The 13,045-nt window shown below is 39.6% G+C and overlaps 1 protein-coding gene across 1 annotated transcript in view; it reads right to left on the bottom strand.

Moving 5' to 3' along the window:
* LOC109470245 (serine/threonine-protein kinase MARK1-like) overlaps nucleotides 1-13,045 on the bottom strand; it is a 32,922-nt gene that overhangs the window by 8,417 nt on the left and 11,460 nt on the right. The window contains 10 exon segments of the mRNA XM_019769107.1: nucleotides 20-191; nucleotides 823-935; nucleotides 2,443-2,454; nucleotides 3,433-3,532; nucleotides 4,398-4,517; nucleotides 5,474-5,710; nucleotides 6,809-6,865; nucleotides 7,035-7,105; nucleotides 7,713-7,778; nucleotides 8,122-8,170. Coding sequence (XP_019624666.1) covers nucleotides 20-191; nucleotides 823-935; nucleotides 2,443-2,454; nucleotides 3,433-3,532; nucleotides 4,398-4,517; nucleotides 5,474-5,710; nucleotides 6,809-6,865; nucleotides 7,035-7,105; nucleotides 7,713-7,778; nucleotides 8,122-8,170 — 997 coding nt within the window.

Below are 13,045 nucleotides of genomic sequence, written 5' to 3'. Positions count from 1 at the left end.
CCCTTTGCTCTACACTTACTGCCATGGCTGATCCTCCGCTGCTTCTGGTTGGTGGAGACGGACCGTACCACCTTGGTTGCGTGGGAGGGGGAGTCCTTGGCGGCGGTGTTGAGGTCGGAGGACGGTCTGGATGGTCGTGAGGGGGCCTGAAGGGAGAGGCTGCTGCCTGAACGAGAGTCCGTGCCTTCCAACTGTAACATACGCCCAACACCACAAACTCGCTAACATGCACCATGCAGAGAGAGGCTACAGGGAGCACCGCGGAACAGCCCACCACCAGAGGCAGGGGGGAGAGCAGGCTCAGAATCTTAATGCATTAGTGTCATTGAGATGAAGGCAGGGTCCCTACTGGCAACAGTATACAAGTGAAAAAAATGCACAATGTTCCTTAGTGCATGCGGTGTCATTATAATTATAAGGTACTAGGGAAGAAATGCAGTTTCAATATCCACGTCTTTAGAATACTACTGGTCAAAATATATATCAACCTCTTTTCTATACATGATGGCTGCATTAAGGACTACATAAGGCTGCATTTCTCCCTCATGTTATATGTTCTATAGATATGTGTTCAGTTTAGGTTAAAACTACAATACATAGAGCACACCATCAATTTGCACTTATGCATCAGACACCTTGCATTCAAAACCTTCGTCATGACATACACAACCAGCCACAGGCCAGGATACTAAAGCAGAGGTTACCTTGCCATACTGCTGTGCAGGCTAATCCTTACTACTATGTCTGGCTATCATCATGTCACAGGTGCAACCTTTGTTAAACGTTTTAGTTGGAGTGACAAGAAACAAGTGAAGCACTTACCTCACTGGTTTTGTACCCTAAGAGTAAGTAAGTAGCCATGATTTCGTCATACTTCTGGCTCTTCAGAGAGTCTTCTATATCTTTCCGCGAGTAGTTCATTGATATAAGGAGTTCTATGAAAAGAGAAAACATGTAAGAGTTGGTAGCTGTTGGGAAAAAGAACTGGATCTGGTGCAAGAAAAGTACATGTGAAACTCTACAAACACTACCAAATCTCACTATATACTACAGGAAAAAATACTAAAAAGTTCCATCCAACATTCAACATGCACCACTGGAATTGTTTGCACACACTGACCGGCATTCACTTTTGTTAACTGTTAAGGGGTGCTCTCTAAGAGTATGATTATATCATTACTTCTCCACTTGCTAGGTCTGTAGTTTTTTCCCCTGAATGTTGTTAAAACATGCTGACTACAGAAACAGACTAACTTTGATATCCTGGTCCGTTCCCTTGGTAGACAAGAAGGACATGCTTTAGTAACATACATAAGTTAGGGGGAGATGGTGGTTAACAGTTAAAGGAACTGCCAACGGTTCCTGGCTACAATGCTATGTGCAACTGACAAAAGTCTTTAGTATAATACAATTAAGATGTGAAGGTTCTGCCAATTACAACAGAACTATAGGAGATACAATTTTTTTTAAAGGTCTCTTTCCTCTCTATTCAAAACACTACTGGACACTGCCTCAGATGTATGCACCCATCATTCTGTATATTCAACCACATTTACGACAATGTTATAACAGACAGTAGTACTAAAAACAGCAGTGCCTACAGCAGGGTTAGACTGATCAACACAAGGTAAAGCACTGGATTGACGAGATATCTGAAAAACAGGTGTTGTTTACTGGGCCAATGGAATTGACAGAAATCTGACAACTGAAATCAATATACAGCTATATGTCCTTTCTTAGTTACCGGAACTGGGTTATGTAACTCCTGGGACTGCTGCTTGTTTTGAGCAGCAGGTTTACCACTGATCGGTTGGCTGGGCCCAGGTTATTATCCACAGTCTCATGAACATGATCTCGGAATGTCTGCGTGGGGAAACTACAGGACATGCTTATCAGAGGGGATCTAACAATGAGCAGAGAAGCTGCATCAATAATTTACGATCCAGTCTCTCACCCCAGCCATGGAACAGGATGCAAGGATACAAAACTGAACTTGATTCTGAGCAGCTATAAACATACTGACATCAATGTAACAAAGATGTTTTCAGCTTAAGGAGAATGCACGTTTCCACACAAAATCAATGAACTTGAGTTAAATCAAAGCTGTTACTGGTGCAGGTTCAAATTGTCCAGCTCATGTTTCATGCATTACAATTATTGCTCCAGATTGGATCAAAACATGGCAAGTTGCCATTTTTCTGTTCTCTCCATTTTTCTGACATAGGAATTATCAACTAAAGATCATATTCAGCTTTCAGCAAGACTGGGCAAAGATTACATAGGTAAATGTACAAACAAAATAGAAAATGATGTTTCTTGTTATTTCAAAATTTTTAGGGAAAGTGTTACTTGTTTTTCAGACCAGCAGGACTGGACACAGGTTACACAGGTTATATACAAAACATAAAGAGAGAGTCCATTGTCTGGCTCTGAAATACTCACTGACTGATTCTTCTGGTTCGAATGGGAGCAGGCAAAGGGAGGACGAAAGGGGGTGGACATGTTAAAGATTATATGAGCACCCAGAGTCAGGAATTAGTACAGACACAATGGAGGGATTCACTCCGATTGGATCTGGCATTACATAAAAAAGCAAGAATGGATAACAATCACACATGTACAAGCAATGAAAAAAACAAGACTCTAATCTGTGGCTGTTTATGGGCATTACGCCTTTCCTTCCTTATCTATCAATTAACTCTATAGACTAGTTCCTGGGTTCTACTGCCCTAGGTCATTGTACTTCAGCTCCCAAAAATTATCTGGGGTCTATTTTCTTACATAATATAGCTATAGCTCCTCTTTTGAACTATTGTGAATCAAGGAGCACAAACTTGATTTTATGGATGACATCTGAGAACTCCATGATTTTGAATTATTTTCCCCAGAAAAAAAGTAAATCTAAAAGACTGGCAACAACATACTTTAATGCTCATATTCCAGCAAAAAGGAGCCAGAAATCATGGAGATGATTTATGTGCTCTCACATGACATTTTGAGGCTCCAGATAATGTAATCCATAAAATCAAGTTTGTGCAGCCAAATGACACCTTCCATGCATAAGTGGCTGACATTTTTTCAGAAATATTACAAGCATAGAATATCTAGCTATTTTAATACATTACAGTTAATGATATTCATAATCAAGTTGGAAAGACAGGGGGGGTGTGAAATGCAGCTTTTTTTTAATCCTTACATGAGGTTGCTACTGAAGGTATGGTAAAAGCATTTTTTCTTTTACGTCATAGTCATGATTCACGATTGTTGTGTATTTGTCACAACTTTTTGACATGAATGTATGTGCTTTTGATATTTTCCATGTCCCCAGTGTTTATCCAAACAAGAAGTGACCAATGTCACTTAAGATATGCTCAAGTTTATGAAAGGGACAAAATGGAATTCTCCAAAATCTTCCACCTTGTAGGTCCTTACCTATTCTCTTGGGGTCACTCCAGTCAGGGTCAGGTTCTCGGTATGGCTTCAAGTCATCATCATCATAACCTACATTCATCCATCTGTCCCGCATTATTGCCTGTAGAACAGCGGGAAGAGACCACCACTGTCAGAACTGCAGTGAGAAACCACTCTAACCCCTCTGTGGTAGAAACCAGCAATATAATAAACAAACTAAATGAAATAGATGTGATGCTCAGTAATACTTTCCCATGTTTCTGCTTGTGCTGCAATACAAATTGGTCCATATATACATACTCATATAAACATATTGCAGCCTATCAACCAATCTGTTGGTTTACATCATTCTTGATTGTAAATTTGGTCTCTTTCCTCCTCAGAGTCAGATCCTGTACATACTTCCCCCCTTTTTTCCAGAATGCATGCTTTCAACTGGAACATTTGAAAGTGCACTGGTAGTGTGGTGCATACAGCACATCATGCTCATGTTTAACTCACTGAACCTGTTTGTTCATAACTGTTCCATGCAACAGTCAACACATCTTCATATCATTCCAAATAGAAACTAACAGCCTTCTAACCAGAAAAATTGTGGCCACATCAGGCTTACAGTAAAGTCTGGTCATGCAAAAAATACACTGGTCAACATACATCCTATTATACAGTATAGCCCTACAAGCATGAAGCAACAAACTACAAATTTACTTCAAAATCCTGTAGTCTTTTCCAGTACCTTTTTCTTAAACCAGTGGGCCTTGTGCCCTCCTGGTCTTTCCTCACTATCCTCCTGCGGCAAAGAAAAACCAAGCTACAGAGACGGCAACCAAAAGCACACATTACACTAAAACACATCTGTTGCCTCTACCGTTTGCTAGTAAAAGTAGTAAAAAAAGAGCTAACTTAAAAAAATGCTTTTGTCAACATTTTAATATCTACTGTGACAGAACAAGGGTGTATTTATAATGAAAGAAAGGGTGACTTACTTCTAATGACCCTCTCTTCAATGGATTTAGGACCAGAAACCTTTTTAACAGGTTCTCACAGTCGGTAGACATGTAGAATGGAATGCGGTACTTTCCTCTTAGCACCCGTTCCCGCAATTCCTGCAAAACAAAATTGAACAATCAGTACTCATCACAAAACTATCATCACTGGAGGAATATTCCTGTAAGACAAATAGGGTTCATTTCATTTCAATGGTGCTTTGGGGAATGAGCTTAAAATCTAGTCAACAAATAATGAAGGGCTTGGCCCTACAGCATTCTAATTATTCAATCGAACAACCACCAGTCAAATTCATAAAAGCATCCATAAATCATAAACCTTACTCCTACTAAAAAAAAACAAATAAACAAGTCTACTACTACATCATTTCTTTGATAACTTGTGATTTTCCTGCACCACTAGTCAGTAACAGGTGCCTGTTGAATGATTGATAGCCAGACACAGACATGTGATCCCAGAACAGGAAACTGGACACCAGAAAACATCACTTCTATCAACCTACCAATCCACACAGCTGGCAGTACTGTACCACCACCAGGTGACCTTGGCAATGAAAGAGGGGGTCTACAAACAGTTACCACCTGTCACTCACTCATGTAATTACGTGTACATTGTCATATTTCCAGTTCTGGGTTTGGAAGTCTCTCTTGCATCAGACAACATTTTTGTTTTTAATGCCCATCAACTGTAATAACATGGGTGACCCCTTCAGAAAGACCACATTGACATTCTTTCCAAGCTTTGGCTGCACATAGTAAAATCCTTGTTTGACAGCTATTCCAATCTTATGTAAGTCCTGCTCCTTATCCATGTTTTGTGATTTCTCTTATGATGTGGAGATAATTGATTACTTTGCTAGAAGAGTGACAGAGTCATCTACATAAGGCCATTTCACTCAACAAGGAAGGAGGACCATACTGACTTCTGGGTTCACATGACCAGCACTTTAGATGATGTCACCTACCAACATGTATGAGCTATGAGGATCCCTCACTTTCAGGTCACAATCTGTAATGTTTATCACACACACAGATTTCTGTAAGAAGACCTGTACCTTCAGGTTCTGGCCGTCGAATGGCAAGGACCCGCTGACCAGCGTGTAGAGAATGACGCCCAGGCTCCAGACGTCCACCTCGGGGCCGTCGTACTTCTTCCCCTGGAAGAGCTCCGGAGCAGCGTAGGGCGGGCTCCCACAGAACGTGTCCAGCTTGTTCCCTGGGGTGAACTCGTTGCTGAACCCAAAGTCGGCAATCTTGATGTTCATGTCCGAATCTAGCAGCAGATTCTCAGCCTGGGAAATAGTCAATAAGCTTTGTATTAGATTGTACTCTAAATAACAGGGAATTCTATCACACTGAACATAGTTACCGTATTGCACATTGTATAGGATGACTTTGTAAAACCATTCATATATCAAAGACTATCAAATATAACTGACTGGGTGCAGTACAGACCTCCATAGGGTGATATGCTTTTTAATACATGTACAATTAACATCAACACATTCCTTAGTTGTCTGACTTTTCTTTCCAAATCTATAACTACGATAATATCTGTCTTAATGCAACCTGTCAGATATGACACTTTCATACAAAAATACACACACAATAAATTTCTCCTGACTCTTACTGCCAATGTCACAAAGTTTCTGGTTGGAAAGCATTACAACACAGCAGGAGATGCTCTACTATTGATACATATGCAGTTAGCAGGCCAAAGTGTCACTACAACCGGGCCCATTTCCAACTACCCATATCCAGAAATAGCTGAACGACTACGTAGGCAAACTACACTGTCACTTCAAAGCCCTTTTGAGTCTGTCATGTTTTGAAAATGGTACTATGGAACAAGCATTGAAAATAAAGACATTGGAGTGTAGCTGTTACTTGAACTGAGGCAATATGATGATCCCCTGTGTGTCTGTCAAAATTTGTTACGTTTTGAAAATGGTACTGAGGAACTGCCATAGAAAATGAAGACTGTTTCTAAAAATGGCAATCCTTTGTGCCAATCCAAAAGTGCAGCTCAACCAGTAAAAAGGGGGCTGTACATCATCGAAATATTGAAATGAAAGTTCTACGTTTTGCATTTCTATGTTTTGACCGAGGTGGGAGGGGCCATCTACCCTCAATATGAGAAATCTGCCTTTTATTTCCTTCTAATCAGAAGGATGGAGAATGGAGGCAATCATGCAGAGCAGTTTTTAAGCCATTTAGAGTTGACTTATAATTCCAACGTCCTTTCTCCTTTTCTGAGAAGGGTTCAGGAAAAGAAAACCGAGGGTCAAATGAATTTAGTGTTAAGAAATAACCAATTACTGGTAATGCTTCCCTATAATGTCATCAGAATTCAGATCTTTTGCTCTGTGGGGCACATGCTGAACACTCACCTTGAGATCTCTATGCACCACACGTTTTTGATGACAATACTGTACAGCAGAAACTATCTGTAAGGTAAGAAATATGGGGTCAGTTTCACCTAACAAGTCCAGGCAATAGGGAAACTAGTCTTACAAGAAATTAAGTTACCATTGGCCTGCTATTACCATTGCTTGCAATTGTCCAGATGACAAAACAACTTGAGTAAGGTGGGTTTAAACATTGAAAATTTCCTACCTGTCTGAATTTGGCCCTGGCTTCCTTTTCTTTCATTCTACCGTGGGCTACTAGGTAGTCAAACACTTCACCTGGTAGGGAAAAAATAAAATGTCAGCATTAGTCTTCTAGAGTGACAAAATCTATTGTGTAATATGTTTAAATGTACGAACATTTTAATAAAGATGTTCTCATGTTTGTTTATAACAACAGCTAGATACATCTTTATCTTAATCTTTAAAAAGTTGTTGATGGCAAAATCTCACAAAATTTGTGTCTGAAAATCATAATTTATCACAAATGAAGAAGCAAAGTGTTGTTACACACACCAACTTCAAGTAAATAGAATCTTTTAACACCAGTAGCTAGTGATTAATGATAAATAATCTGTTATGTAATTGAGATTCAGTGAGCAATTCTGCCACCAGTCACGCAACACTACTGAACAGATGTGATACTACATTACAAACATACAGATAAGCCATCATAAGGAATATTATGTTACAAACACACAGATAGGGATGTATCATTTTCGTAAACACTGTCTGCAGTATAGAAGATACTGATCACCACACACATAGCAACAAACTGACACTAATAAATCATCTTCCTGGCCTCCTGCCAATCTGCTATTCAACCTCAGTTTTGTAACTACACACCATTGCCGTTCATGGAAAACAAAATGATAGAAGGACTTACCCCCACTTGCATATTCCATAACAAGGTATAATGTCTTCTCTGTTTCTATCACTTCAAACAGTTTGACTGCAGGGCACATATAACAAATTATATTTGTGATGGACATCAATGGGCAATCACATAAATATATAAAAGTGAAGGTTTTGATCCACATCTGGACATTTTTTATTATCTTAAACATTTTGTTTCTTGGTCCATGAATAATGCAGTATAATTCAACAGGTATTTTCTCATGATTTTATCCTGATGACTGAGCCTTTGTCTAAGGAACAAGTAATCAAATTTTCAACTTTAATTGTTCTCTGAGAGAAAATTTACAAAAATTATGGTTAATGTGCACAAATTACAATAACCTAAATCTAACTTTTTTATAATTATCAATCATACAAAAATAAGAAGAGAAACTCACCAATATTGGGATGATTGAGCATCTTCATTATTCTGACTTCCCTAAAGAGCTGCAAAAAAACATGAGTGGTTGAACATTAAAAATTATCCCAACAAATCAGAACCTATCATTGTTTTGTTGTAGCCTGGGAGCCTTCTGTTTTGTACCAAGGTAGCAAATGCAAGGAGCCCCACTACAAAACAGATGGCTCCTGTCCCTAATGCTACAAAATTGCATAATGCCATTTCATACTAATCATAGCTGGTTATTCTTCCCCATCCAATCGAACTTCTATCTCACACAGTGTTCATCAGTTTCACATTGCCAGTAATTAATGAGCCCTTCAGGGCTCCTTTCCAATGTCATCAATTTAAGCCCTCATCACATGTTCAGAGGAAAACTACCAAGGTCCACAACAGATACCAAGTACACCAGTGCTAGAAGCAACCTTTTGTTTTATATATCTACTGTCCGTACAGCTCAATTGATCCCGCTTACTGTGAGTGTGACTTAGCACTTTTAATACAGCCACATCCTAATCCTAACACCTGTAATGACTTTTCCTTTCAAGGCAGCATTTTTGCATCCAATTTGAATTGGCAATAGCATTGGAGAGAAGGTCATTCATTCATTCTGAAGATGTCTGCCATTCCTGGGACAAATATGTTTGGGGAGATAGCCTATCTAATCAAAGGGATTCAGGTATAAAAGTGCTTCCAAAGTTTGTCCCCAAAACAAAACCTTGGAAACCCCATATGCATCCTCCTGTCAGTGATTCTTTTCCTGTTGACAGTAAGTGTCCCCGGGGCCATAAACACCACTATCACTGCCACACCCAACCCTACAGTGGGGAGGGCAGCAAGATGGGCATATATGGAGGTCTGTACAATCCCTAATCATCAGTGGCCAGGGCTACTTCAACTGAAGGATCCTTGTATCATAAAACCGTTATCAAGATGTCTTCGTCTTGAGAAATTCTACTATGGTGCTATACTGTTTGTCTCTGGGAGGTAGGTAGTCATTTCCAGGAGTCAAGCAAGGTTCATACACATTTCGTCTCCAAGCAGATATTGGCAGGAAAGGTCATTTAAGGGTTGCACAATGGTGCTTGCTGTCATCCACCATTTAGAAATGATTCATAGCTATGAATATATGTCACTGAATATATGATATTCCATTGCATTACATTGCAATACACTGCGCTCCTGACAAGATGAAAATACAGTATATACAATGTTTTCTTATCAATATAAACCTTGTTGCTTCCCAACAAAATCTGGTTGCCCAAACTCTGGTCTGGTTGCCCAAACTCTGGACAACTGTTGTTTTGACTACAGCGAATTATAAGTAATTACAGAAGCAGTTATTACAACAAATACAGTAGCTGTCTGTCAGGTATGCCCTACTGGGTTAATAATTTCCTGTCAATCTTTCCCCCATGCCAGTACAACCCCTCTGTGATTTATTAACATTTCTGAATAGCAGTCTAAAAATAAATACCACAGGTCCAGCTGAATAATTACATTTTTCAGGTTCCTTTGTCAGATATTGGTATGGAAGTCATCATTTTCTATACTTTTTGCCTTGTTCTAAAGCAAACACAAGAAAATAAATAATCTAGCCACTATGATTTTACACACCAATATACACCCGTCTTGTGATGTGTACTGTCCCACTCAACTGTAGCTCAGAAATTTACAGATAATCCTGGATATGCCACTGATTTCAAAGGGACCCTCTATAGGTTTCGACATCTCATACTGGAAGACTGATAATCATACACCTTGTACTCCTTTTCTTGCCTAATGATCACATGGATCGTGTGGATATCTGACCCACTGCCTTGTCTTACGTAAAAGAAGACAATTTTACTCTTCCCTTCTCTAGTATTGTTCTTTAACCACACGAAAAAACCTTATGGTACTAACTGTGTATGCCACGACTCAAACCTATCTGCTCCTTTCCTAGCTTGAACTGTCTTCAATACAAAACCGGTAAGATAGACCATATGGTGCTTTACAATTTATGTGATACAGATACTGATATGCATCATACAGGCATATCTGCAGTTGTGTCCTCTTGCCATAAGTCAAAAGTTCTGGACCTCCCCTATTTCCTGTGCCCTGGCCACCCGATTTGGGGGCAGGAAGTGCCAAGAAGAACATTTGTTACATGAACCCATCACCTGTTCCTGTCCTACAACACTTAATATGCAGCAAGCACTTCTGGTGTGATCTCCAAGCAGATGTTAGGAGAGAATATTGTAACATTTCTTAAGTGACCCTTCCTAATCTATTAGGTGTTATCTAAAGAAAATGCTTTTCCCACCCAACATTTGCTTGTACATTACTTTTGGTGTACAGAGCAAGAAATGCTATGTACAGTATGATTGAAGACTACAAACGAGTTCCAAGGTTGTTAAGTTTTAAACTTGGGTCAGAATATGTTACTAGTAGGGAAGACAAAAGCTAAAGTCATCAGGGTAGAGATTTTTACCAAATGCCAGATTGCTCTGTGCAGAGCGGTTAGTGGTTCCAGCCCTGCATCTGCCAGGCTGCCACATGACTCCCATCCCTGAAATACATTTGACGAATCCTTCTGCCAGCGAAAAATCAGGTCAACCCCAGAATATGACATATCCGACTGGACGTCATAGTTTAGGTCCAGCAGCACTAATCTGGGTATAACCACACAACCTATCCAGATTGAGTCACAAGGGAAAGGTCTAAGCCCAGTATATACTACCCGTCAAACCTCCACTGATTGACCTGTACTATGGCAATAACCAAGCTGAATACTTTAATTGGACACTGAACAATTTCAAAATGTTTGCACAGGTAAATGCCACTTTGCTGAGTCTGATATCACCATAGGTAGAGGAGTAAAGACAATATTCAAAATAGATTACCCTGCCTAGGTCTTAAGTTCTAAACATGCAAAAACTCTATTGATTAACCACCAAGACTGGACACCAAACTATAGAAAAGACCACAGGGCAGGTATTGGAAATCATGGCTACCCAAAGAGGGTGCAACAAATTTTTCAGGAATTGATGTTATGATAGCCATCTGATTGACATGGGAAAACAACTTACTTGTGAGTCGTGACCTACCACAATATATATTTAAATTTGTTGACAAATACAGGCCATACAATTGCAAACAATGAGATGAAATCCTCTACCATAAAAGGTCTTTCTATTTAAAGTATTAAAGTAAACTACACCTAAGATAAAGCCTTGCCTGCATGCCTTTTGCTCAGATTCATTTTGTATCAGGCAAATTTCAGACCATGTTATACACACACACACAGAGGACAGGCGTATCACAGGGATCATTGCAGAAGCTGCTTCCTCGTGATAGAGAAGGCCTGATCCTATCACTGCTCTCATCCTCTCCTCACAGCCCAGGCTTTCTATTACCTCATGTCTATAGCCTAAAGACATAACACTGACATTTGGAAATTTGACAGATGTTTAAACTTGTATTTCAGCTTACTGTTGAAGCTTACCTCTTAGATTTCAGCATCTTGGATTGTTTTATTATGTAAGAAACTTTATTAAACCCGACCTTCTGGTGGAATTATAAAGTATGCAGTCGTCCCAATATCCACACAATCCTAGTCCTTCCATAAATCATACAAATTCATCCTTCTGCCTTCCAAACTTATCCTACAAACTAACAAGGCAGAAAAGCAAAAATAATACTGACAAGGACAATCGTCATTAAACATGAGGCCACAATAAAAATAGCACCTTTAACTTCTACAGTAACATATGCTTTTTCACAGCAATACAAGGCATGGAGTCATTTTGCCCATAATCATGATGGAGCATCCCAGCCCAAAGGAGCTGTACAGCAACATCAATTATTCAGCAATGCCCATCCACTGATCAATATACTTTCTATTAGTTGCTGTTCAGTCCCGTCGTTGAGAAGTCAGCCAATCTCTCTGTCTCAATGCTGTACATAACTCATCATTAAATATATTCCTAGGTACAAATCATATGAACTTGATGCCACCTATGAATACAAATAGGGGCTTCCTGTCTTAACATTGGTTAGGAAAAGGGTAGTTAGGAACAGCTTGAACTAAAGCAAGGCAAGATTCCACATTTCCATTCCTATTTTTTGATCTCTCGATGAAGAAAATGGATTGAGAATGTACACTGCAATCATGTAAAAACAACCATGATTATATTTCCTGTTCAATTGTAACGGTAACTATTGAAATCCCATTTGGTAGCCTGATAATAGGAATATTGCATGTAAAGTCAGTGTTCAGTTCTGTTGATTAGCCAAGTCTGCAGAAAATGGCATGCATGGTAATCTCCAATTTATTCTTAGTGTTTCACACCTGTTTTTGCAACATTTCCTGAGTGTTGCATTTTATAAGGCTTGCCTCCATCCTAACTATACATAAAACAGGGTTCTCCCCAGACGATGGAACAAGGGCGCTGCGCCCTGATACTCCTAGCTCAGCGCCCTCATACTCATTTTCAAATCTAGGGTGTTGCATCCCGATTTTTCTACAAAATTTCGCTAAAATTCGATAAAATTTCCTGATTTCGGGGCTTAGTGGCGTCTATTTTCCCGCCGGCATTGTCTCTGAAAACTTGTGAATGGGGCGATAATCGAGTAAACAATGAGTATTTCGCACGACGCTACTGAGAGAATCGCTGTCATTGGTGGAACATCGGGCGCCCCGCTAGCGTTTTGAAGTCGTGTAAAGAAAGCTAATTGTCTGATTTCTTTGTAAACCAAAGCCCTCGACCCTGATAATAAGTTTAAAAATAAAAGCCGATACGTTTACGAACTTATAAACCGTAGAAAATTCCCTACCGTACCGCGACATTATGAAGCATGTGGCGGCCGCGAAATTCGTTGACGCGACAGAAAATGTCTGGTTCATGATAGCGGTATTTCCCATGAAAATAACGTATACG

Source organism: Branchiostoma belcheri, unplaced genomic scaffold (assembly GCF_001625305.1).
Source record: "Branchiostoma belcheri isolate BF01 breed outbred unplaced genomic scaffold, Haploidv18h27 scaffold22, whole genome shotgun sequence".
In the NCBI taxonomy this organism is placed as follows: domain Eukaryota; kingdom Metazoa; phylum Chordata; class Leptocardii; order Amphioxiformes; family Branchiostomatidae; genus Branchiostoma; species Branchiostoma belcheri.
The sequence above is the reverse complement of the archived record's forward strand: the minus strand, read 5'-3'. Positions and strand labels throughout refer to the sequence as shown.